The sequence below is a fragment of the Marmota flaviventris genome, chromosome 3 (genome assembly GCF_047511675.1).
Source record: "Marmota flaviventris isolate mMarFla1 chromosome 3, mMarFla1.hap1, whole genome shotgun sequence".
Taxonomy (NCBI): Eukaryota; Metazoa; Chordata; class Mammalia; order Rodentia; family Sciuridae; genus Marmota; species Marmota flaviventris.
This window is the reverse complement of record NC_092500.1, coordinates 170,409,240-170,436,532: the sequence shown is the minus strand read 5'-3', so window position 1 is coordinate 170,436,532 and position 27,293 is coordinate 170,409,240. Positions and strand designations below refer to the sequence as shown.

At 47.5% G+C, this 27,293-nt stretch overlaps 1 protein-coding gene and 1 non-coding gene across 5 annotated transcripts in view; both read right to left on the bottom strand.

The window, feature by feature from the left end:
- Nucleotides 1-25,669, bottom strand: part of Pnoc (prepronociceptin) — a 37,543-nt gene extending 11,874 nt beyond the window's left edge. For 2 of the 4 annotated variants that reach the window (XM_027927238.2, XM_027927239.2), the window contains exon 1: nucleotides 25,520-25,669. In XM_027927238.2, the coding sequence (XP_027783039.2) occupies nucleotides 25,520-25,621 (102 nt within the window). In that variant the 5' untranslated portion in view covers nucleotides 25,622-25,669. Of the gene's footprint in view, nucleotides 1-9,282; nucleotides 9,334-24,008; nucleotides 24,205-25,519 lie in introns of those variants that run through there. The other 2 variants (XM_027927241.2, XM_071610609.1) reach the window with 2 other exon arrangements.
- On the bottom strand, nucleotides 13,889-13,961 carry Trnas-cga (transfer RNA serine (anticodon CGA)). The gene has a single exon. It is a non-coding gene; the product is annotated as a tRNA-Ser (tRNA).
- Nucleotides 25,670-27,293: the final 1,624 nt, after the last annotated feature.

Below are 27,293 nucleotides of genomic sequence, written 5' to 3'. Positions count from 1 at the left end.
CCCTAAGGATTACCTTGGGGGTAATGGTAGAGAAGGTGGGATCTCGGGATGTGGGTGGGTCATGTGTGTGGGGGGCTCTAGTGAATGGGATTAGTGCAGTTATGAAAGAGAACCAGGAGAGCTCAGTAGCCCCATACACCATGAGAGGACAGGCAAGAGGGTGGCATCTGTGACCTAGGGAACAGGTCCTCACTAGATAATGAACCTGCTTCTAGAACTACGAGGAATGCATTTCTGTTGTTGATAAGGCATTTTGTCACAGCAGCCAGAAAAGACCAAGAGAGTGGGCCTCCTGACCACGGGGCCATGATGGTCACCTTGTCGTTCCACACCAGGCACAGGGCCTGGTATATGGCATTAGTTTTGGAAAATAAACAAAGAAACTATTGTAAGACAGTAGCTCCAATGATTAGCTAGATGGGGATTTACACTCTTCCTGCAGAATGTCCTGCGGATGTGTGGAGTTTCTCCTGTTTCTGTTTACATGTTTTTCCTTGGCTCAAACTTCTTGAATCAGAAAGCTACTTCCTTGGACTACACTATTTTGGGTCCCCATTGAACCACCTTTATTTGGAAGATTAAATGGAAAGGGGAATGAGGGAGCTTTCTGGAAATATGAACATTCTCGAGGTGTATACATTTGCCAAACCCATCACATTGAATATTTAGATTCTGTGCATCTCACTGTAAGTAACTTTTCCTTTAATAAAGAATTCATTGTGGAAAAACAAAAATAATTGCTTTTGTTGCTTTTTCATCAGTCTATCTGAAGAAAATGTATATGGTCCTCCTACTCAAATGCATCTGCAGACCAGCAGGGATCTTGTTAGAAATGCAGACTCTCTGTCCCCACCTCTTGGCCAGGGAACCAGGATCTGGGTTTTCAGTAAGATTCCCAGGTGGTGCATATGCACGACAAAGTCTGAGAGGGGTGGGTATGAGAAGGATGTGAACTGGAGCCCTCAACAGGAGAGAGGAGGGACCTGCAGATGACCCAGTGGCCATGCTGGGAGATCACCTGGCTCTTGCGCATCAAGGAAGCATTTCAGACCAAGAGGATGGAGACTGTCAGGATGTTCGGTAAATACTTGTTAAGCCAATGAGTTGGCATTTGACTTGGGTTTTGAAAAAGAGTCTGCCAGGAGGGCATCCAGGAGACCCAGGAAACAGCAATTCCAAAGGCAGCTGGGAGTCAGGATCACAGCCCCAGGTGGATGGTAAGCAGATGTGGATACTGGGACACTCCCACGCTCCTGAAGCAGGTCCCTGTAGAATGGGGTGGGGTCCAGATGGAATAGGTCTTGCTTGCCCTATGAGAGGCGCACTTTATCCTTCAGGTGATGGGATGTCTCGGGCTAGCAACAACGAATACAAACATCTATACCCAGGAATGCATCTCAAATTCAATTTTTTCCCTCTTTATCTCAAGGGCGGGTGCCTTAGTTGAGATTTATTGCCTTATTTTCGTAATAACCTTCTAATTAGTCCATCTAAGATCTGGCCTCTCTCCAAGCCATCTCCAAATCCGATGATGTCACTTCATACTTAATTCTATAATGCCCGTGGCCTCCAGGAGGAATTACAAGGACTTGTTGAGTACTGGCTCCAATTGACAGGCTCACTGCCTGTCAATCACCCTTGTATGGAGTCTCATCCCAGTGGATACAGTTCCAACTACACCACGCTCTTGTTGTCTTTGTCCCTCGGCACTGGCCGATCTGATCCCTTTGCCCAGAATACCCTTCTCTGTCTCGTGCCTTGTACACTCTCTGTCTGGGACGCCATCTCCGGCCCCTGGTTTGAACTCTGTCAGTCTCTTCTGCTGCTCTGGCCTCTCAGAGCGGCCCCTCACAGCAGAGCGAGCCGCCTGCCACACAGGCTCCTCATCTGTCACACAGGCACGCCAGACCCATGCGAGAGAGAGTTGGATGCGCTTTGATGGTCTCACCAGCTCATTCTAAGGACTCTGGGCTCACATCCCGGTTCTGTGTCTTGTTAGCTCTACTTAGCCTCTCAGTTCCTCATCTGTAAAATGGATAATTCTGGTTCCTACCTCATATGACCAGTAGTGGGTTCGTGTTTGTTAGCAGTTAATATAGCACCTGGCATACACAAGCCCTTAACAGAAGAGAGAGCCGCACGAAGTTCTCCAGGATATTACCTTGTCTCTCAGCACTTGGCAGCCTCTGATGTAAACTTGGACTTATTCATCCATTTCCCTGTTGGACTGGCTCCCTGGAAGGCAGAACTCCTGTCCTGGGATCCTCTGTATTTCCAGCGCAGCACTTGGGATGTGCTCAAAGTTTCACCAGGGAGAGCGGCAGATCTTGGGAGCCGCCTTCCTTCTCTTCAGCAAATGGAGAGTGAGGAATGTCTGGGAGCAGCTGCCTCATCAGGGATCCAAGGTGCTCACAGCACAGGGCTACTTGAGGACTTGGATTACCCACAAAGTATGAGAAAAATGTCTAGTTGGAGCAAGAAGAGGTGGGAACAAGTTTTGTTGCAGAGCAAGGCAAGAGGCCATCCTAAGCTGGAAGTCCAGTGCACCGCTGGAAGAAGAGGTCACAAAGGGCCAACTAGGCATGCCTGGGACAGAGTTCTGTGCTAGGTCTACGCGGGAGACCTGCTCTTCTTCTGAGATGGAAATGCGTCTCATGTTCCAAATGGCCACCTGTACGAAAATACAGTTCTAGAACACAAGCCAGTCTTAAATCGAGACTTCCTTTGGTTTACTTTGAGAAGTGCCTTTGCATTTCTTTCTTTCTTTCTTTTTTTAAATTTCTTTTTAGCTATAGATGGACACAATATCTTTATTTTATATTTACTTATTTTTATGTGGTGCTGAGGATCAAACCCAGGGCCTCATGCATGCGAGGCAAGTGCTCTACCACTGAGCCCCAGCCCCAGCCCCATGCATTACTTATTCCTATCTTTCTAGTCCTAAGACCAGTTTGCAGGATTTGTCTAGAAGGGAGCGGCTGTGCCGGCTGCAGCCACATGATGGCAGTGGCAGTATGTCACAGAAGAAAGGGAAGCGAGGAGGGAAGGGCTCAGCTGCCTTTCCTTCCCATCAGAAGATTGCGATGCATAATGTGCGCCTAAACTGAGCTGATAAGCGGTGACAGATGTTAATGAAACGCTTTCCTGCTGAGGGTTTTCATGAAACCTCATTAACAGAGGCGACTTGCGTGTTCAGGAAGTGCTGGGTGGCTCGGCTGATATTTGTTATCTCAAGTTCTGGGTAAATGGGATTTAGGGGTGAGGAGAAGAGAGGGGACAGGTCCTGAGACTATCAGCATGTGCTCATTTGATAGCCTGGCTGGGTGTAAAACATGAGGCCCCTTCAGTTGGCCGTTGGCCTGTCTCCTGGGCTTTGGCCAGGAGCCCCCTGCTGGTCACTGACACACTCTCCTCCAGTCCCCAATCTCCTCTCTGCTCCACCCTCACTTTGAACACATGCCCCCCCCCCCACTTATTTAGAAACCACCCACTCCGTGTTATCCATTCTCTGCAATTCAAAGAATCCACAAAGTGGGCAGGACAGCACTCTCCCAAGGCCCAGGTGGGTTTGCAGTCTCTAAATGGGGACATCCTGTGCCCTTTGTTCTCCTCACAACCCTGAGTGCAATTGTGTGCTCCGTTTAAGTTAGATCATTTGAACTTTGAAAACTCAGCAGGAGTTTTGATTTTTAAAAACCTTCACTGCTTCCTTATGCTGGCGTAAAGCTCTGTGCATACAATGAAGGCAGTTAAAATGAAGTGACTGATTAGTTAACTCATGACTTATATTTGTGTTCAAGCCTTATACTTTGTATGACTTTAGACAACTAAAGTTGTCACCTCCAAGAGCCTTAGTCTTCTCAACTGCAAGATGGGGATGAAGACAGTTTTTTTTTTTCGTTTATTACCCAGCGATAGTGACCATCAGTGAATACAATTTACCTGAGTATGTTTTGAATTTTACATGGCTTGTATTTCATCTCTGAGCCAAGCTTAGCTAACCATTCAGTGTGGCAATACTATAATCAGGCCATTTTGTATTGAATAAAGAAATGTTTAATTACCTCTTATTTGGATAATGACACCTCATAAATTTGATTGTGTCTCACTGTTTATAAAGATAAAATACTACTATGGTTTAGCCTTAACCTACTCACACATACTCTGGCTTCCAAGGGCAATATAATTAGTTGCTTTTCTTTCCTGTTGGAGGCTTACATATGCAGCTGTAGCTGATGCTAAACCCTGAATTTTGTTTCACCACCTTGTGGGAGTCTGTGATTTGGGGGCTTCTGGTGGAGAAGGGAAGAGGGGAAGAAGTAGTTCTCCCTCTAGAAGTGTGTCCCCTTACTCTTCATCAACTACATGAATAGAATGTTGTTCTATACAGAGGACAGATGATTTCCATATTCCCATGCAGCCCTGTGATCTGGGTTGATTTTACCCCCTTTCTCGGATACACATAATTCATAGAGGTTAAGCAACTTGTCTAAGATTACCAGTTAGTAAAGAGCAGAGCCAGGAGTTAAACTTGGGTATTTTGACTCCAAATTGTGTGTTCTGGGCAACCATTAACTCCACACCATGTTTCTGCTTTGGGGAGGGGTTGGATTCTGGTGGAATCTCATTTGGGTGGGATCTGTTTGTATTTAACAGAAATCCCGTGACTATTACATTTAGAGCATGTGTGCTGGGCCTGGTGCTCATTGCTTTATGAGCATCCACTCTATGTGTAGGTACTACTATCCCCATTTTGCAGTGGAGGAGACAGAATTCTAAGTGGCAGATGAGGCTCCCACCTGTCTGATTCCCCAGGCTCACGGTCTGACCACCTTCCCAGCCCTGCTTATCTTCATGAGCTGAACCCATTCTAAGGACCTGCTCTGGTCCCCAGCCCTGGGCTCCCCTCGTCTGAATACGGCCTCTTAATTGGGCCTCTCCTCAGTTCCTAGTGGGATCTGTCATTCCCTCCAGCTGCACAGCCCTGGGAGGAAGCTGGGTCTTCTTGAGCTCTGGATCCTGGTCCCACGGTGGACAGGGCTCCAACACGGGGCTTGGCGTGTTCGCCCATTATTACCGAGGGAGGCTTCTTCAGTTTCTTTTCCTCCTCTGATGGACACACTTTTAAAAAGGTCTCCATTCCCTAAATTTCCACCTGGAAAGAGGGGAATGGCATAGGGTGGGTGGTGGGGACTAAGCAGCTGCCCACTCCACGCAGGGCCAGGATGCCAGGCGGGGAGCCATGAATGAGCAAGAGCCCCGTGTGGAGACAGGGTCCTGGATTCTAGACACGTGGGATTGTAGGCAAGGGTCTTTCTTTCTCCGGGCCTCAGAGAGGCAGTTGAACTAGTTGGTTAATATTTGATTCTTGGAAAGGCCAGATATTTGACCTACCCTGGTAAGACAAGTTAGGAAGAGGGATGGGGCAGAAGAAACAGGTCTTCACAGGGCAGCAGGGGATGGGGGTTTCAGGAAGGGCCGCCAAGGGCCCTAGAGCATGTGCCTTTGTGGCTGCTACAAAGTGGGAGGAAGCACTCTAGACTTTCATCTTCCTGTTCTGGCTCCCACATGTACCATCAAGATAATTTAAATGGACTTTTAAAAGCTTTTATTTATTTTTATAAACTCGATGTTCTTTTTGAAAAAATTGGAAAATACTGATAAGAGAACAATAACTGTAGAACAATCTTCAAGCTTTAAATTTATACCTTTAACAAGCAGTTTTTAAAAGAAAAAAAAACCTTTAGCTGACAAAACAATTGTACGTATTTACAGGGTGCACTGTGACATTTCAATACATGTACACCACCTGTGATGATCAGATCAGGATAATTGCCAGATCTGTCATCTCCAACATTTATCATTCTTTAGTGTTGGGAACATTCAAAACCCTCCCTCTTAGCTATTTTGAAATAAATAATTAATAATTGCCATCAACCACAGTTACCCCACCATAGCAATCACTTTTGAACACACATTCCCAATTTATTTATTCACAAATTATACACATCATAAAATTCACTAAAGCGCTAATTTCAAAAGGAAAGATCAAACAAAATAAACGTCTCCATTTCTGGCAACCCAGTAGGTAGCTGGGCAGCCGAGCCCCTTTGGAGACAGCTGGCCTAGCTTGTTGGCATTTTGTGACATGGACTGAGTCGGAGCTAACTGAGGACTCCGCAGGCTGTGCGCTCCGGCACTGCACCGCGCGGCTCCTCTGGGGAACTCCACTCACGTTCTGGCTGGATGAATGAAAAGATGAATGGGGGTGGGGGTGGGGAGGATCGCAGGACCAGTGTGAGCAGCCGGGGGCTTGGCACCGAGCCTCTGCAGAAAGCAGAGTCCTGGCTGTGCGGTGGCGAGGCCAGTTACGCACGTCACCAGCCAGGCCGGCCCTTGAGGGCTGGCGAGCTCCTGCTTCTGCAACGCCAAAGCAGCTGCCGGGGTTCACAGAAAGTCCAAAAGGAAAGTGATTGCAGCTGCATGGAAGATGGGCCCCCTCCCCAAATTGGTGTACCCCAAACTTCACAGCAAGCTGGTGGGTTAGATAGAAGGAAGCCTTTATGTTAGATAGTGGGAACAACTGTAGCATTAAATAAAAGCGTTTGAAAAATCCAGTTTGCCTAATGAGCTCCCAGCAATTCAAGCTGCTTATAAACGATTGACATGATGGATGACTGTTTTCTGAGAAGGGGCCAAACCTTTCCTGGGATTCCTGATGAGCAGCGAAGCCCAACAATTCAGAACACACAAGATTCAAAGGTCCCTCGTGGGCTCTGGGGGCTGGGAGTGAAGAACCACTGAACTGTGTCATGCAAGCCTGGAGAGCACATCTGGACTTCACTTTCCTACGTGGATGTTCTTGGCATGAAACAAGCATGTAGGCAAGCTCGCTGCCTGGCTTATAGTAGGCTCCAAGAAACAGTAATTTCTTTGCCCTCCTTCTATGCTTTTGTCCCATCTGCCACCTTCCCCCTTAAAGCTCTTGATCCATCCAAATTCCACCCTTTCCCAACCCAGTTAGAATCCTCAGAATCGGATTCTAACTTCGGAGGAAGCTGGGAGCAGAGGTGCCTGCCTGTAATCCCAATGACTTTGGAGGCTACAACAGGAGGAATCAATTTTGAGGCCAGCCTCTGGAACTTTGTGAGACTCTAAGCAACTTAGGGAGACCCTGTCTCAAAAAATAAATTAAAAAAAAAAAAAAGGGCTGGGGATGTGGTTCAGTGGTAAAGCACCTCTGGGTTCAATCCCTGGTACCAAAGAAAAGAAAAATCCTCAGAGGAAGCATCTCTTCCCTAACCTCCTCTGAACTTGTGCTCTGCAGTTTGGGGCTAATTGCATCCAGCCCCACATTGTCCTCTAATTGTTTGGGTGTGTTTGTGTTGTGTCCCTGTTATTAGTTCATAAGCACCCCTGACTGTAAAAGGGACGTGTGCCAGCGCCAGGACAGCTGCACTCAGCCCTGTCTGGGCCACTGGCTGAACAAATCATCGGACCTCTCGGCGTGTTTCTTCAACTGCGAACTCTGAGATAATGATACCGTCTCCCAGAGCTGGGGCTGGATAATGGGTGTGAAAGCACCTAAATCATTGCACAGTGTCAATTGCTGTTATTATCACCCCTGTTGAATCTACAGAGACCCAGTGCCTCCCTGCCTGGTGGGATGTAGCTGATAAATACCTGATTGATTGAAGATGGAATAGCTTGGTGACAGCTCCCGTCTCAGGCTCCTGGGAGTTTGGGTCTGAGCTTAATCCTGCAATTACTCCCTTCATTGGCAATGCAAAACCTCCTGCATTTTTCTAAATCCCTAAGAACCTTCAGCTGATAAAGCAGGGGCTAGTGCCCCTTGGGGAACAGGGCTGCACCCCAGACTGTACCACAGTGTCCTGGACAGGAGGCATCAGGCCACATAAGGAAAACCAAAGCTGATGCTTTTACTAAGGTGAAGTTTGGATATATGCCCCTGCCGAAGACTCCACCAGCCCAAGGAACTCGAATTCTTTCTGTTATTGGTATCATGGCATGAGAGAAGCTTATAGAATATGTCCCTGCCAGACTTCATAAATGAGGGAAAAGGGTACGTGCAGCAGCCACCCACAGGCAGGGAGAAGGAGCAGTGTTGTCTTTGGGAGGTTTTGAATAAGAAGCCAGGCAGTTACTTTTTTCTCTCTGTGTTGAAAACTCTGGTTTGGGCTTGCTGGCAAACGCCGTGCAAAGCTCATCTTTTGTTAGTCTGCCGAACAATGTTACTGGTTATAATTGGGGCAATTATGGGCTGCTCGAGGAAGCCGAACGCAGATGTTGGAGCCCAGGATCAGGGTATTCAAGTCCAAAGCAGCTCGCTCTAAATAGTCCCTTCCCCGAATCATCCTGCCTTACTTGAAATTCCCCCAGAACTTGCCTGTTCAGAGTGAGGAGGGGAGGAGGGGACGGTGGCGAAGGGAGGGGAAAGGAGACGCACAAAGAGAGGAGGAGAAAGATGAGGCTGAGAGAGAGCAGCGAGAGAGTTTCTCTGTTGCGACTTGTGAATGGAGTATTCCACGCGCCCTGGGCAGGAACCGGGCAGGAGGGGAACAATGCCCAGAAGGAAAGGAGACCTGGGAAGGATGCAGGGTCTGGGAGACCAAGGTCAAGCCCGCAGACATGCTCTAGGAAATTCACTCACAGCCACGGCTTTCGGCAGTGTATACAGGTGGAGCAAACCTGCAGATCTGACTCTTCCCGCATCATTTAGGGATGATTCTATGCAGGGTGGAAGGGAGCAGGGCTCCCTCCAGACTGAGAACTCGAAACCAAATGGCTTTAAGTTCAGTGATGCCTTTGGAGCAGCCTGAACACAACACCAGGAAAGGAGGAAAGCCACACAGAGAGAGAACCCTTGGCGGGTACCAGGGGCTTTCTGGGGGCTGCCCCCAGAGACAAGCGCCCTCCAAGTGCTGCTCCCCGCCTGACCTCATTCCTGCAGCCACCTCTTCTCAACAGATAGCAACCACCAAGTCGGGGCCACAACTGGGGAAGCAAAACTTTTCCTCATTTGCAAGTTTCAGCTTTCTTCTTCCGCATGCCTCTGTAAGATGAGAAGACCCTCAGCCCTCCCCCTTCCCCACCATCTGAGCGCTGGAAATCAGATGAATGAAGAAATAATCTCACGAGAGGCCAGCAGCAGCCACACTGGACAAAGGACAGGGGCGGAGGAGCCAGCCCGGGCTGCCCTGCTCTCGGGAGACTCCAGCAGTTGGTCACGGTCGGGGCTGGGGGCTGCATGCAGTTGCCTACCTGAGAGCTGTCAGTCGCAGGGCTCCCTCGGATGTGAGCTGGGCTCCTCCGTGTCAGCCACACCAGCATATATATCCTCCCCCACGCACAGCCCTCCCCTTCCCTGCCCACCTCGATGACACATACACACGCTGACCCCCTTCATCAACCAGACAGCACAACCTACCGTCCTTCCTGCTGTCCCCCTCCCCCCGGCTCCGCAAGCAGACCTGTGACATGCCTGCCCCCCCATCCACCCAGGCTCCAGCCTGCTTCACCTGGGCTTGGTGCAGCCAGGATCCCTCGGCTGCCTTCCCCTTCTTCCAGAGGCACTGCGAGGACTGACGGGAGCTCTGGCAAGTCAGTCAGAGGGAAAGACTCCTGGCGGCAGCGATGATGAGGCAGACCCCAAATCCTGGAGTCTCCTTGAGCAACCTTTTTGCCTGAGGAGTGGAGAGCAGGCAGCAGGCAGAGGGAGGAAGAGCTCAGCCAAGCTCCCACCGGCTCCCAGGAGCCGGGCTGAGCTAAGCCAAGCCCCCTCCTAATGTCAGGGCCCTCCAGGCGGCAAGGGCCAGGCCACTGGTGGAGGTGTCTCCACCTGCCACAGCCGGGTCAGGAGGCATTTCCACAGGTGCTCACAGCGTGGCGCAGTGCAAAACGCAGCCAGGGGCTCAGACAGGAGTGTCTGAAATTCTCCCTCCTCTGTGCCGACCTCAGGCCCTCCTCTGTGAAATGGGTGTGGTCCTCCTGGACAGCGGTGAGGGAGACAATGAGGCCCTTGGCGAATCTAGCGCTGCGCTCTCCCCCTCCTCTCCACAGTAACTGGTACCCCGAGTCTAGACGCCTCCCGGAGCAGGTCACAAGGGGCTTGTCCAGCGGCTTCTGCACCTTGGGGTGTAGGGGCCCGGAAGCTGTTGAAGGTGTCCCGCTCCGGGCCGTGGAGCCTCCTTTTCTGCTGCAGGGCAGGCGGAGAAGCAGACTGCAGGAGGCAATGCCCAGGCAGCCCGGGCTGCAGTGCTCACATCCTGTAGCATCCCTGGAGACTCGGACTTGGGTGACTTGCACTGTGACCTTGGCCTTGGTTTTCCCAAGAGGATCTGATCTATCTCAGAACCCCAGGGCCTGAGCCTGTGTTGTCTAAGGAGCACAGCGTTCACTCAAGGGGCAAGTCCTGCTCTTTTGTGGACCTGGGACGGGGTAGGGGAGGATGAAGGGTAGAATTTGCCCTGACCGCTAATGGGTACAGAGTTTCTTTTTAGTGTGATGGAAACACTCTGGAATTAGATTGTGCTGGCGTTTGTACAATAATACTAAAACCCTCCCACTTTAAATGGTGAATTTGAAGTTATGGGAATTATATCTCAATAAAAAGAAAGCAGAAAGAATGAAAGCATCGCCCCCGTTAGGAACCACAGTTCTGAGAAACAATTTCCCCTCCCGTCTGTGTTCACAGCGAAAGGGCCCAGGAGATCAGGGCACTCCCGACTCCTCCTGTGACTGTCGTTGCCAAATGCTACCCTCCTCCCCGGCACATCAAGGCCACCACTCCGAGCCTTTTGGGAAATCAGCATGTTCTCTGCATGACGTGGGTTGTTCCGCATCCCCATGTATTTTGGGGTTTGAGGTCTGGAGTCTGATTTCACACATTCCTCTGCAGATTGTGCTGGTTACCTAGTGAATACCCATTTCCTGGTTCTTCGTTACTAACCACGACGCTTGATTTTATTCTAGGGGGCCACGTGCTCAGCTAAAAGACTGGCTACATTTCCTGGTCATCTGAACAGCTAAAAGGAGCCAATGGGAATCAAGATACTAGTCCTTGGATGGGTCCTCTAGGAAGGTTCTTTTAAAGGAATCTAACTCAGCTAGAAGAGGCCTTCTCTTTTCCCTCCTTCCTTCCTTCCTTCCTGGAATACAAATATGTTGACTGGAGCCCTAGCAGCTATATTGGATCATGAGACAACTTTGAGGATGAGAGCTAAAGATGATAGAGCATAAAGATAGAAGGATTCTGGGTCCCCCATGACGATGAAACTACCACATTAACCCTAGATTTCAATCATCTCTCTCTCTCTCTCTCTTTTGAGAAAAAAATGCAAGCATTTATTTCTGATATCAGTAAAGCCTCAGTTACGAATTACTGCATATCAAACTGCACCAAAGCCAGAGGCTTAAACAACAAACCCCCCGTCTGGCTCATTCTTCAGGCGGGGAATCCAGGCAGGGGGCAGCAGGGCAGTTCTGCTCTCACGGGGCTCTCTCAGGCTTCTGCAGTGGGGCTGTGTTGGTTCTCTTCCCTGGCTCCCAGCATGCTGCCTGGGCATGGTCTCACGGCAAGGCCAAGGTGCAGCACAAGCAAACAGTCATTAAGGGAGAGAGCACAGCGCAGAGCCTCCCCAGGCCTCGGTGCAGGGGCTCCTTGGCTTTGACTGCGTTTACTGGCTGAAGGCCATCACCAGGCTGTCCAGAGCCAGGTCACAGGGCAAAAGGGGACAGCTATACAGATCCCATTCATCGAGGTCATCAGAAACGTCGACCCACGCTGGGCACGCCAGTGCCCACTGGTATCCCCAGTGACTTGGGAGGCTGAGGCAGGAGGACAGTAAGTTCAAGGCCAGCCTGGGCAACTTAGTGAGAGCTTGTCTCAAAAGATAAAAAGGCTCGGGGTGTGGCTCCGTGGTAGAGCGCTCCTGGGCTCACTCCCCAATGTCATGAAAATAACAAGAACAAACCCCAAAACAAACCCCCCCCCCCCGCACAAAACCTAAAAACAAACACTTAAACCTTCCATGTTTTTGTTTAAGCTACTCATTTGGATTTTCTGTCCCGTCAAGGGAGCATCATCCTACACGATGTCCTTGACATACCTGTCATCCCTGGGATGTTTGGTAGCAACTGATTTTCTACCCTTGCAGTTGAGGGAAAGAAAAAGCAAGAGTGAGAAGCCATTTCTTTCCTCGCTCACTAAAAGGAGGAATGGAACTTGGTGGTCTGGAAGTGCTGAGGCGGATCTCGTGCCAGGCGGTGTCCTGTGACAGAGAGGGGAAAGGCGCTGAGCCCGGGGTGAGGATGCCGGAACCTGCCCCATAGGAAAGCATGTGCTTCTAGAATACTAGAAAGGGCCAGAACCTTGGGATCCTGGAAAGACCTTGAGCGCCTGGAGACCGGGAGCTTCCCTTTGGCTTGTTTACTGGTCAGGGAGGGGCCAGCTGCTCTCTGCTCTTTGACAAGATGCACTTGTTAAAATAGTTGGCGGGAAGGTCATACTATCGGATTTATTCTGAGGGGGCAGAGGTTCGCTTTTGCCCACAGCAGCCTGTCTTCCTCTTGCAACAGAAAGGCCCATGCTGGGGGACAGAGTGTGACCCCATCAGTTTCCACAGGTGCACTTGGAGAAGGAGCAGGGTCTTAGCACGGTCCTCAGGCATCTCCAGGGAGGCTATGCCAGGGGAGAAGGCAGCCAGGCCCGGCTCCCACGTGGAACTCCACGCTCTCCACCTACCCAGCGATTTTCCCTCTCGAGGCAAGGAGCATCTCACTCCCAGGTCCAGGAGGCCTTGATTTACTTATTAATTATGGCTCCTACATCCAACCGGTCTCCTTAGTAACCAGAGTAGCAGAGTCCCAGCCGGAAACGCTGCTTCTTATTTCCAAAGAGGACAACACTTTTCACATTTAAAAACATTTTTAAGTTGGAACACAAATGGCAAGAATATACAGGGACACATTTCCCAACTTTGCGTCAAAATATGGGTGGGCTTTTGGACGACTGACAGCAAGAGGAATTCAGTGATCAATAAGAGGTAGGTTGTTTTTAAAAAATTGATACTTAATAACTATGTATTTATGGGGTATAGCGTGATGTTTTAATACACATATCCAATGGGAAATGACTGGCTCAGGGTGATTAGCTTTCCCATCACTTCAAACAGCCTTCCTTTGTGCTGGGAATATTCTCTTCTAATTTAAAATTCACAGTAATTTTTTTTTTTAACTATAATCACCCTTGTGCTGCAGAACTCTAGAGCTTAACCCTCCCCTCGAACTGTTTTCGTAGCTGTTGACCAGCCCTCTCCGTCCCCAACCCCCACCTCCCTAGCCTCTGTAATTTTTATTCTACTCTCTGCTTCTGTGAGAGCAACTTGTTTAGCTTCCACATATGAGTGAGAACATGCAGGATTTGACTTTCTTTGCTTGGCTTATTTCACTTAACACAATGTCCTCCTGTCCATCCACATTGCTGCAAATGACAGAATTGCACTCTTTAGGGTTGAATAATATTCTATCATATACACATCAAGCATTTCTATCCATCCATCTGTCCATGGACACTTGCATGCATTCCATATCTTGGCTGCTGTGATAAACACACTTCCTGATTTTAATTCCTTTGAATTGATAACCATTGTAATGGGATTGTGGATCACATGGTCATTCTATTTTTATTTTTTTAAGAAACTTCAATACTGTTTGCCATAATGTCTGTACTAATTTCCGTGGTGCATCTTTGCCACCACTTGATGCTTTTTCTGTTTTTTTAATGGTGGCTGTTCTTATTGGAATGAGAGGACATAAGAGCAAGGTTTAAGGTGAAGAGTTGGGTGAGTATATATATATATTTTTTTGGTGGTGGTACTGGGGTTTGAACCCAGGGCCTTGTGCATTCGAGGCAAGCACTCTACCAACTGGGCTATATCCCCAACCCATTTCAATGTAAAGAGCCAGTGTTTCTTTTGCACAGGTACGACTTATGACCCCAGTGTCCAGCTGAGAAGGGGTGCTGTGAGAACAGAAGGAGTCCTTACGCTGGAGAGGCCGGTCTTGGTGACGAGAGATATGCTAGTGAATGGAGGCCAGCGCAGGTTATACCGCAGTGGCCCAGGTGATCAGAGAACCAGATGGTATACAATAAGGTGCTCATCGTAGATTAGACTGGAGGTGAAGGAGAAGTTCAAGTGAGGAAAGATGACACGATGTTTATCTTTTTTGAACAAAATGCTAAGATGCTGAGGACAAATTGCAGGTTCTGATGCAGAAAAGTGGCAGGTTGGCATTGATACTGGCAGGTGGAGGGATTAGTCCGCTTGGGCTGTCATAGGGAGGTAGCAGGCTGGGTGGCTTTGACCATTGACATTTATTGTCTCACCATCCTGGAGGGCACATGTCCAAGGTCAAGGTTGGTTTGCTCTGAAGCCTCTCTCCTTGCCTGGTAGATGACCTGTGTCCTCACGCGGTCATCTCTCTGTGTGTCTGTGCCTAAGTCTTTTCTTTTTCATAAGAACACAAGTCATATTGGATTAGGGCCCATCTTAATGGTCTCATTTGCTTTTAACTCCTTCTTCAAAAGCCCTGTCTCCAAAGACAGTCACATTGTAAGGTACTAGGGGCAGGGCTTCAGCACAGGGACTTGAAGAAGGGGTCAAGTTCGTCTCTAAAGAGGAAGATGAAACTGGGCCCATCAGATAGTGGGGATACAACCCCAGAGAGGGAACAAGGGGTCACTCTGGGACATTGGCTGAAAAATGGTCACAGTATGTTTCTTGCACCCTCTGGTCTCAAACCCAGGTGTTAGTTTCACAGATGATAAGCTGACCATGTGTCCCTGCCTGGTCATATCACAGTGTGTTCATTTCACGCAGCCCCATGGAGACGTCTAAGCCTTCTATCACTATGAGGAGCTGTATCCTGATAGTAGGTGGTTAGGAAATGCTGTGCGCAGAGTAAGAGGCATCCAGCTACTTCAGAAGCCAGAACATGTTCTTGGAAAGTTTTGTAGGATGGTGCGGTTGATCCGAGTGCTGGGGAACTGGCTCTGATATTCTTACATTCCATAAACTCCCAGAAATACGCATATGCTCCTCCCAGTGCACATACCCGCTTCTGCTAGCCCCTCTGCTGAGTCACAGGTTGCACATGTGAGCTCTTGTGTGTTCATGACTCTGCTCCCGGGAGGTCTCTCTTGGCCTCCTCTGGGACTCCGGTGCTCAATGCCATCTTGATGCTCACAGGGTATTGTCATGTCCCTGCAGGCCGGCCCTGTCCAAGCGTCCAGCACCAGCAATAACTTTCTCACAGCTTGAGCTTATAGTCTCTTAACCTAAGCCATTCTCCTTCTAGCTCTTTCCCTCATCCTTGATGTGTGGATGCTGTCAAATGTAATCAATTCATCCTCATTGTCAGCAGAGCACCTGGTGTGCTGTGCACTCTCCCTTTCTTCGATCTACTCTGCATACAGCAACCTGCCCAATATTTTTAAATGGTCTTTTTATTTTGCTTCAATACCTTGCTGTAAAATTTAGTTTAAAGGCAGAGACTGAACACTGGAAGGAAGCAGGCTCCCGGTAGAGACCACAGGATCTGAGCTCCAAAGGCCAGCGTTTGAATCCTGGCTTACCCCTTACCAGCTACCAGGACTTTGGCCAAATCACTCCTGCTTCCAGGGACTTAGAGTCTTATTTTAAAAAGTGGGCATAAGGCCAGGCATGGTGGTGCACACCTGTAATCCCAAGCTGAGGCAGGAGGATTGCAAGTTCAAGGCCAGTCTCAGCAATTTAATGAGGCCCTAAGCAACTTATCGAGACCCTGTATCAAAATAAAAAAATAAAAAGTACTGAGAATATAGCTCAGTGTAAACTCACTAGGTTCAATGCCCAGTATCTAAATAAATAAATACAAAAAAGTAAAAACGGGCATAGGAATACCAAACAATAGTGTTGTGAGAATTTATATTCAGTTAATGTCAATGAAGGAGCTTTGAAAACTACAAAAATCCCAGACAAATACAAAATACCTCTCAAGTCCTTCTCAAGAACAACCACCTCTTTTAACCAATTAAAAGTTGGACTTTTTTTGCCAGGTGGGGCGCTGGGGTTGTGGCTCAGTGGTAGAACGCCTACCTAGCATATATGAGGCACTGGGTTTGATCCCCGGCACCACATAAAAATCAGTAAATAAAATAAAGGTAAAAAAAAAAGGACTTTTCCTTCTTGAACTCTCAGCACTTTTCTGGAAGACCTCTTGGGACAACTGCTTATTTGCAGATTTGCAGTCTGCACAGTGTACCTCCTGCTGTCTTCTGCTGGTCTCACATCTGTCCTGTCCAGGAAGATTGGAAACCCCTGGAGGAAAGCAACTCAGATTCTCTCTAACTCCCTTGCAACAGAGCCCAGTACCAAGTACATTGGAGTCAATCAGTCTCACATGCATCGATTGGGCATGGGATATTTGCTGACGTGCAAAAGGCCCAGTATATAGATAGGCAGGGGATTCAATAAAATATAATGAAAAAATTCCACAGTCAAAGAGCTCTGGGTGAGGCTTGGAAGGTGAACAGCCAGAAGGAAACAGTAGAAGGCAGGTTCAGTGCGAGTGAAAGACCCTCGGCATTGAGAGGCAGTGCATCTCCTGTGGCTGGGATGGCAGAAAGGCTTGGGGGACAGGGACGATGTCAGAAGGGTCTCAGAGAACAAGCGGATCTGGGTAGGCAGAGATGGGGGAAGGGACGAGACGGTGAACAGGCCAGGTGAGCTGGCATGGCAGAGGCATTGTGGAAGGAGTGAGGGGTGCAGGTTGGGTAAGATGGCAGGGGGCTGGAAGGGTGGCCTCAGTGTTTTCCTCAGGCTGTGGGAAGATGCGTGTGTTTTTGCGCAGGGCAGTGATGCGTGGCTGCATTTTAGGAGTACTTATTGACTGGAGATGGCAGGCGCGTGCCTGTGGGTGTTCATCTGATTGTGGCTGGTTCTGTCTGGCTGACTGCAGCCTCAGAATCCAGCTGCAAACAGATGTACAAACAGTCAAGCCCCACAATGAACGCCTTCTATTTTTTCAGCAAATAGTGTCACATGAAAATCTTAATCTCTTGACATTTCCTGTTTCTAGATCAGGAAATCTCGTCTCCAAACTCTTTGTCGCCACCACTGCGGGAGTCGTGACAGCCAGCTCCAGCAGGAACCTGTGCTGAAGTGGAAAAGGGCCCCTTCCAACCCCGTCTCCCCTGCCTCACATCAAACTGTTGGCTTAACGCGGGTAGAATGCCATTTCACGAAACTGTTGTTGTTCATGTGAGATGACTATCTTCCCAAAGCTATTTTGTGGTTCTGGAAGAGGAAAACACAAAATAGATTTTTTCTTTTCCTTTTTGGGACAGAAAGTAGTTTTGGTTCTTTGCAAAATAAAACAATGAATCGCTAAGTTCTGCTTTTCTGCATCAATTAAAAGACTGCCTAACACTTGTTGTGACCTCCCTCCTCCACGGCCTCTCCCCACTGCAGCCTCTGCGGGCTGTCTGGACACACCGACTTGGACATACAGACAGTGTGCATGCACACAGTTATGTCTACCATCATTAGAGTCAAAAGATCATTTGCTGAGCACCCATGTGAGCTGGTGCCATTGCAATTATTTGCCAAATGCATCTCACTGCAACACAAAAGAACAGCCCTAAAAACCATCTGAGACCACATGGTCCGTTTAGATAATGGAATTGTTTCTCGGAGGGAAAGGTAGGTGATTAACCTCTGGTGCACAACCTAGTGCTGAGCTCTGGGAGAGGAGCTTTTCCAGGGTGGCTGGCACTTGTCAAAACTCTGCCCTGCCTCTTCCTGTCACTTTGCCCACCAAGGCTGTAGCTACCCAGCCCCAACCCCAGGAGGTGAGGCTCCTACCCTAACGACAGAGAAGACTGAATGAGAACTGAGCTCCCTCCTGAGAAAACACATCTGTATTCCAGGCTGCCACACGGCCTCTGCCGGGGCTACATCCAGGACCTGAATGTTTTATTGAACCATTAATGGCGAATTTTCTGCTTGAGTTCCCTGCTGCTTGGAGACAAAAGCACTAGAGGGCTCTGAGTTAGGGCTCAGGGTTGGGGTAGAAATGCTCTTTTTTTGCATTCCATAGCCCCATGCGTGTCTACACTCCCGCAGACTGCCCTTGTCCATGCTTCCACACACACGCACGGAGGCCTCCCGGTGCCAGGCACTGTGCCGGGGTTGCACACCCAGCCAAGACTGAGACTGGATCCTGTCTGTGACACGCCGGGACCCTGGAAGCTCAAGAAATGCACTTTGGATGAAGACAAAGCAAATGTGAAAAGATTCCTTATGGTTTAAAATAAATGAATGACAGATTCAGGAGAGGGTAGTAAAAAGGAAGTTCGGATGATTACAACTGCATAAGATCATCACAGGTGTGGACTGGTGGGGGACAAGGGAAAAAAACATCAATGCAGTGATTTTTTTCCCTTATTTTAAAATATGTATTTCATGCTGGTAATATTTATATAGTGAAACTTTGAAAAATGTTAAGGTTAGATGAGAGAGCTTTCAAGATGTAGTCTTTGCAAGCAATAAAATAGTCTCTCATCCTGGAATATTTGCTGAATGAACAAGTGTTATACCACATAGATGTCCTAATAACTTCCTGAGCTGGAAAGATCCTTTATGGAACAGGAAATGGTATGTTCTCCCAAATGAGAATTTTTTTTTCCTGAGTATACAAACAATGTCTGTTTGTTTTGGTTGTTGTTTGTTTGTTTGTTTTTAATTTAGTCAGCACAGCCTAGCATGTATAAGGCACTGGGTTCGATCCTTAGCATCACATAAAAATAAACAAATAAAGACATTCTGTCCCTCTACAACTACACAAAAATAAAAAAAAACAGCACAAAAAACATACAAATGTAAGTAAGAGATCATCTGGAGTTAACTCTCAGAGATAACTGCTATTCATATTTGCTTGTATTGACTCCAAACTTTTGTTTTTAAACACGTATATCTTTAAAGCACCCTACCACTACAGTCAAAGAAGCATTATTCACAAGAGCCAGAAGGTAGAAACAACCCACATGATTGACCCAAGATAAATGGACAAGCAGAAAGTGTTCTATCCCTGCAGTAAGTAGGGTTCAGTCCTCAAGAGAAAGTGCTGACATGAGCCCCAATACCAGGCAACCTGGAGAGAAATAAGCTGGTCATGAAAGGACTTATGCAGGGCACCCAGAGTAGCCAAGTCCCTTGTGACAGAAGGTGGACCGGGGACTGGGTAGCAGGGTTGGAGAGTCAGTGCTTCATGGGTGCAGAGTTTCAGCTTAGGAAGATGGAGACATTGTGGAGATGGATGGTGGTGACGGTCACACCATTTTGAGGACGGACTTAATGCCACTGAGCTGCACACTTAACACGGCAGACATGGTAAATGGCCATGTTAAGTCTACAATGTCACAGTGAAAGAGAGCACAATTGTCAAAAGACTCCAGACTCTACTGTTAACTAGTCTTCCAGCTCTTAGTGACACCGGGTTGGCCGTGGGTTCTTTTGCTCAATTCAAGAAAGAAGTCATGAAGGGGCAAACGTACAATACCACCCAGTGAGGCTTTATTAGGGCTTATGCTTGTGTGTAAGGGAGGTAGTACACAGGGTCTGGTCCCTGGACTTCTCTATAAGGTCTCAAGGAGTAAAGCTTACACAGACAAAAAGGGTGGGGCCATGCAGGTGCTCTGTCAGCTGTCGCACACCATCCCAGGATTTCTGCACACATCTCATCAGTTCTTTGCTCTTGGCACTGGGTTTTGCACTTGGCACAGTGGTCTGCTAATGCATGTTGGGTCTGTCTGCACTCAGCTTGCAGAACATGGTGGAGGCGCTCAGTATTGCACCTCCAGTCAGGGTCTGGGGATGCTAGCAATCCCGGGAAGGTGTATATTGGTCAAAGTTGGGCATTCTGTACATGTAGGAGTTGCCTAAAAGCTCGGGGGAGGAGTCAGAGCTTTTGAGTGTGGTCACTGGTGGAAACATCTTTTGAAGACAGCTTATATCATGGAGGAGAACCTTGATCAGAGAATGAGGGTCCTTTCTATTTTGTCTCATTCCCCCATTGAGAGATTTTACCCTCTTTTATCATAAAATGGTGCTGAATGAAGAACTTTATTTTTCTGTAGTTGCTTCCTGCTGATCAGGGACATTGATCATCATTCCCTAGAGGCATAAAAATCTCTCACTAACTGCTCTAATGATCTATGTGGGCCTGATTCTTCCCCCAAAGATTTTGATTTGAAAACTGGCATAACCGTCACTTTGACAAGGAATCACTATAAACTGGAAGAAGCAAACTTTACTAAAAGGTTAAAAGTATAAGGCCCAAAGATTAACAATCGTATAATAATTACTAAAGGACCCAAGAAAGACAGGAACCAAGTTACTGAGGGTGGGGTGGATCTGACCATATCCCAAATGGAAGTAGCCACAGGGTTGCCTTGTCCAAAAGTGTGTGTAAGGGAGGGAGTACACAGGGTCATGTTGAGCCTTGATGTTAACCTCTCTGTCTCTGGTGGTGTTAAACCAAAGTGTGGCAGGAGGTATTGTTAGCCACGCAGACTCCTCCTGTCCTGCTAGAAGGGCCACACTGACAAGAGAGTCTAAGGACTCAAAGAAATCACTAGTGGCTTCTCCAGTCTTCTGGGGCAGAGAGCTGAGATTCCCTAGAATGGCCTCATGGCACATGAAGCCACAGCACAGGGCCAGCAAACCAGCAACCAATCCTGCTCATCCTACTCTTACTAGAGGTCCCCAATGGCCCTCTTAGATCTTGCCATGGGGGAAGTGTCTTGTGGCTGTCATAAAAATAGTCACATCTATTTCTCTGGGCCCTGGCATACTGACAGGGCCTTGTCCCTGGAGAATTCTTTGTGCTGGGGGTAGCTGATGCTTGTGTACAGGGGAGTGGAGATGGTGAAATTGGGGTTCTCCTCCCAGGGTAGCAAATTTTATCGGTGGCCACAATGGAACAGGTATCTTGGGGGTACACAAGACTGATGAGGAGTCGAGGAATTGAACCTTTTCAGTAGAGAGTTTCCCCAACTTGAAGAGTTGCCACAGAGAGGAGGTAGAGGTCCCCCCTTAGTAGTGGGCCTCTAGATCCTGTGGCCACCCAAAGGCTCCATGGGGCAGGAAGATGAGGCTCCATTTACCAGTCTCCTCCCCCGGCCTTCAGCTTTCACCCTGCCCCACCTCTGCCCTCTGCCCTCTGCCCTCTGCCCTCTGCCCTCTGCCTCTCAGCTGCCCTTGCCGTCTTCCTCCAACAGGGCTCAAGTTTCTGTTGTTCTACAATCTTTTCAGCTGTTCCCTCTAGTTACTTTCTTATCATCTCAAAATTTCTAGAATGAATTGCCTAAAACCGCTACATGCTTGTCTTCAGGACCCACTCATTTCCTAATCGGGATTTATTATAATTTCTCCTAAACACAACCCCCCAAATGGAGTCGGGAGTCTCTGCTGCTCTTGGCATTTTCCATACCGAGGGCCTGTCTCCTCCTTCAGGTTTGGACTCACCCATTTCTCAGCGTCTATGGGCGTCAAATCCTCCCTCTGCCCCTAAGTCGAGGTAGTTCCTCAAGGTTCTCCCCTTCCGTTCCTTAGGGATCTGCACTTCGGACCTCCTGTCACCTCCTGAGGACGACAGGTGGTCACTAATCTCTCGTGAACCCTAGACCTTCTTCACAACAGTCTGCTGGCAATTCTACCTGCACTTCAGTGTTTTTCTCAATAGAACCCACGGCTTTTTCTACTCCACATGCCACAAACCTTTGCAGTATTTTTCATTTTTCCCTCCACCTCAATCCCACATGTAAATAGCCACACAGTCCTACAGACTTCCCAGCTATAATCCCTCTCGCTTCGTCCCATTTCTACTAACTGCAAGCTGGGTCAAGACATTGATGTGTCTGGTTTCTTCTAAGTTGACTCTCTTTTCTTTTTTTTCTTTGGGTTCTGGGGATTGAACTCAGGAGCACTCGTCCCCTGAGCCACATCCCCAGCCCTATTTTGTATTTTATTTAGAGACAAAGTCTCACTGAGTTGTTTAGCGCCTTGCTTGTGCTGAGGCTGGCTTTGAACTCGAAATCCTCCTGCCTCAGCCTCCCAAACTGCTGGGATCATGGGTGTGCGCCACCGTACACAGCTACATTGGCCTTCTTAGTTAATCTCTATTATTCTGACCCCCGGCCATTTCTCTGCACATGCTATACTCTAACTCAGAGGCTCTTGCCTGGTGGCCTTTAGAATCATCTGGGTTTTCTGAAACAAAAGCTGGGGCCACTCCAAAAGGTTCTGGTTTAGCTGGCCTCAGGGAGTGAGGCTCATTGTTTTGGGAACATCTTTTACTCTCAAATGATATTAATGTAATGTATAATTGAGGCTGAGAACTACGGCTAGCCAAAGTAGAAATGGAGTTTCTCAAACATACACCTACTTTTCTTTCTTTCTTTTTCTTCTTTCTTTCTTTTTCTTTTCTTTTTTTTTTTTTTGGTACTAGGGATTGAACCCAGGGGTGTTTAACCACTGAGCCACATCCCTAGCCCATTTAAAAAAAATGTTTTATTTCCAGACAGGGACTCACTAAGTTACTTAGGGCCTCTCAAAGTTGCTAAGGCTGGTTTGAACTTGGATCCTCCTGCCTCAGCCTCCCAAGCCACTGGGATTACAAGGTGAGTGCCACCATGCCTGGATCATACACCTAGTTTTCCTTTTTGGTACTAGGGATTGAACTCAGAGGCACTTGACCTCTGAGCCACATCCTCAGCTCTATTTTGTATTTTATTTAGAGACAGGTCTCACTGAGTTGCTTAGTGCCTCTCTAAGTTGCTGAAGCTGGCTTTGAACTTGCTATCCTCCTGCCTCAGCCTCCCTAGCCATGGGGATTACAGGTGTGCTCCAGCCTGCCCAGCTATACACTTAGTTTTCTTATATCAAATTTACCCACTAGTTTTTGTCTGGTTCTCACGGTATTTCTCTGCTGTGAATCGCCATTAATTCACTGTGTTTTAACAAATCTGTTCAATTTTATTACTCATCTATTAACCTGAAATGTTTGCCTAATCCCTTTTGCTTCCTTCACATTGGCCACTTGCTATATATACATAGGCACCAAGTAGTTTTTTTTTTTTTTTAAATAAAGTTTACTTTATTTTGGCAACTAGGTGCTTACTTTAGGCAAGTGACCTCTCTGAATCTGGATCTCTCATTCCTAAATTAAAAAGTCTAGATTAGATGATTTTTGAGTTTCTTTCTACATAAAAAACTATGATTCTGTGATTATTTTATCAGACTAAGGTCTTGGACTCCTGATAAATGATGCCTCCAGTATATTTTACCCAAATAACCAGTTCTGTACTTCGGATCTCCTATCACCTCCTGTTCTCTGATGGCTTTTGCAATTAGAATCACTACCCTATCTGGTGCCATGTCGTCTGCAACTTACCCTGTGAAAGTGTCCACAAATACCAAATGATAGGGCTCCTGTCCTTCCCTTTTAATTGTCCCTGTGTAACTTGTCTTCCACTCCCATAATAGCACATTTTTCTTTGATGATATTTCCCTGCAGTGTTTAACACTGAGTGGATGGCCCCCCACTCAGCCAAAAATCAGCCTTTTCCCTTCCTACTATTACCGACAGTTGAGGCTTCTCAAGAGTTGCTTTTAGGGACTTGTGGGGGCCTTTTGGCTCCTTCAGTCTTTTCCCTCTATCAGTTGTGCCATCTTCTGGGATGGGTCAGGGTCTTGCTGATCTCGTGGCTTCCCTTGAAATCACTGGGGACATTCTCCTTCCAAATGACCCTCCTCTGCAGAATGTGCACTGGTTGGTTCCCAGTCTCTAGGGCCCTCCAATCCCCCTGATCAGGAAGTCAGGTAACTCATTGGGGTTGCAGGGGGCCCTTGTAGAGGGATCCCATTGTCTCCCGGGTTCTGGCTCACCTTGGAGGGCAAAGGTCAAAATTTTGGCTGTCCTCTTAGTCCTTGGTCCTGAGGGTTCTCCCTGGCTTTGGCCTCCGAGTTGAACACCTGGAAGGCTGGGTCCACCAGTCTAGAGCCCCTGGTTAAGTTCAATCGTATCTGTCCTGTAGGCATCTCAAAACATTTGGACCACGCGATTTTGTTAGGAGTTGTACTTCTGCAGAAATATGAGAGGCAGAAGTTAAATAAAACCATGAGTGTCAAGGGCTTAGAACTGTCATGTTGAGAATTTTGGAGAGAGCTTAACAACTGACAAAGAAATTCAGTGATTTCCATCGTATACAGCATTTCAAGAAAACAAATATGACTGACAGCAATATGACAGGACCCTCAGATTTTATCAAGTTTCTAAAATCTAGAATATTTATAGAGCACATCACTATCATTGTGAAATAATAGTTGTTTACTTAACCAGAGTTATAACCACCATTTAAAAGACTTTAATGCAGGTGCTTAAACAGATCCTTACCCTTTGAAGACTTGATTTCCTTTTGTAATGAAAAACCTAACAAAGACAGTCGAAAACACAGGAAATTATCTTGGTAAGATAGAACATCTTTGTTCCTTAAGTCTGTTCTTTGTACACTTTACTCAGAGCAGATGAATATTTTAAGAAAACCTATTGTTTTAAACATAAATAGCTAGGCACTGGCTTTACACCAGTGTGTTAAATTTTAATTCTAGAAAATCTCTTAAGTGCACACAAGTTTCCTTTTATTCCAGGGTCCTTCCCAATCTCTGGCAAGTTGCTACCACTCTCCGCCCGCAGACTGACTTACACTTTTAGCTTTTGTCCTATCTTTTTGTTTCCCTCTTGGAACAATCCAGACATTTACTTAAGATAAAAATCTTCTTTTACTGGGCATAATCCTTCCCATCCAAAAACATCTTCTTTCTTTTAACCTTTCTCACCCCAAACATATCCTCCCCCTCCTCACTTTCTTATCGCTGTATCTTGCCTGCTGTTTCTTCTTGTTTCTTTCTTAAATTTGTATTTTACATCAATCCTTGCTAGGTTTTGAATTTAGACAAACTAATCCTTTTCAAGTGAGAAAATCCTTTATGATTTTCTTGTTGGAACACAGCTTCCGATCCTTTTTGTGCTTTTTTCACATAGAATTTACATATGTTAATTAGAATGTTAATTCTTGGTAATCTCACTGTTTGGTAAATAGCCAGAGGAGAGCACTCTTAGGTTGTTTCTCTCCATGCCAACCATTTATGATAGTGACTTCAGTACGTCCACATACACACTTACCAGTGACTCAGATGTTTTATCTTTACCGTTTACATTCATAAACATTTATCCCATTGCTCTTTGCCTCATGTATCCATTTTAAACAGTTCTTTCTACACTACCCATGAGAACTAAGATATCAGGCAAGCACAGGCACTACTTGAAATTGTTTTTCTGTCAAAGAAAACCTCAGAGAACTTGAAACATAGACTGTGACCTGCCATGTCAAGGTTACCTGAGGCTCCGCTGACGTGATGGTGATGTTTCCCGGGTGCAGAAGCCTGAAGGATCCTTGGGTCTCTTCAGGGCACGTGCTGACTTCCCCTCTGGGGCCCATGTCTGGGCCTGCTGCTGGGCGGCCCTCTCTGCCACCGCTGGGCCCTCCTCCCGTGCCCTTCCTTTCAGCAGTAGGTACACTGGTGCTGACCGAGGCATCATGGGTCGATTTCCGGGGGCCTTGTGGGTTTCCCTGAAGAGGCAGTTGCTTCAGTGTCGCTGGGAGCCGCACCCTTTTCTCCAATCTCCTGTCCTTGTTGGCCTCCTCTGCCCGCTCTCTGCTGCTAGGTACCTTGAAGGCCTCTTTCACCAAGTGCGACAATGGGTTCTGCCCAAGCTTTGGTGATTCTCTTTGCATGTCTGGGGTCACCTGAGTCATAAAATGCATGTTCTTAAGGCCCTTCCTTCTACCAACTCTGGGGTGGTGCTGGTGTGTTTTGGGGAGGCCTCTGGAAGTGCCTTAAGAACCCTGCAGGGTTTTCTGACTTTTCCTGGGTTACCTTCTTAACTAGTTACTACAGACAAGCTTACCTAGACATCTTTTCATGCCTTCAGAGACACGGGTTATAAGGTGCTCCTCCTTATCCCTAGGGATGGGTCCTGGTCAGTAAGCAGACCCCTGAGGGGGAAGCCTTTGGAATGCTGGGAGCATTTCCCGTACCTGTAGAGTCAAGGGCCAATCGCTGAAAGTCCTGGGAGAAGGGTAAGCCTCAAGAACGGGTGGCTGCTGCTTTTGCCTCTGTAGCTAGGCTTGTTCCCCCACTTTCCTGAGCATGTGAGAGAAGGTGGCTGCTCACGGCTTCTGGGTTTACTTCTCCTCCTCCGTTTGAATGGCCAACCCTGAGCGTTTCGCATTTCTGAAGCCAACTGCAAATTCCCAAAGATGAGGAGCAAGTGTCTGCACTCTTACAAAGTTGATAGGACAATAAGCCTTGTGTCAGACACCTCAGGGGTTCAGGTCCAGATGTGAGCACGTGCTCTTCACCCCCAGTGGGACACATCCCCACACCTCTCCATTGAGTTCTTCAGCATGCGTCACCTAAGATAAACAGTTTTCTCCCCAACCACTATATGTCCATCATATTTAAGAAAATTAGTCATAATCCAGCATTTAATATCCAGTGTTTTCAATTTTTCCTTTATAACTGTTTTTTTTTTAAAATCAAGAATTCAATCAAAGCTGATATGTTGTATGTTTTGGGTCATTCATTTAATCATGTAAAATTTGGAATGGTCTCCCTGTCCTGTGTTTCTTGACACTAACTTTGGACACTTACTGGCCAGTTGCCTTAAGGAATGTGCGTCCTCCTGGATTTGCCTGGTAAAGCAATTTGGCAAGTGCTCTCGGTGCTTTGTGAGTCATCACATCATGAGGAACTGCTGGTGGTGTAAGGAGATATCACAACTGTTGGATCTTTCCCCTGAGACGATGGCGAATATTCTCTTTCCCCACACCTTTTGACCCAGTATTTTTTTTTTTGGCCTCTTTACCTGAATCAACAATTATGTTGTGAGTTGAAAGTGGTGATTTTCTACACTCCTTCCTAGTTTCTTATTGGCCTTAGTAAAGAAGAGCTCTCCCTCACTTGCCTTCCCTTTGCCTCTTCCTCTCTGTAGGAGCACCGTAGGCACACAGATCTTAAAACAGTAGCTCTGTGGTATGGTGCTTGCCCAGCGTGCTGGAGGCCCCGGGGTTCCACTGAACACTGGAGAAAAACAAGACCCAAACCCTT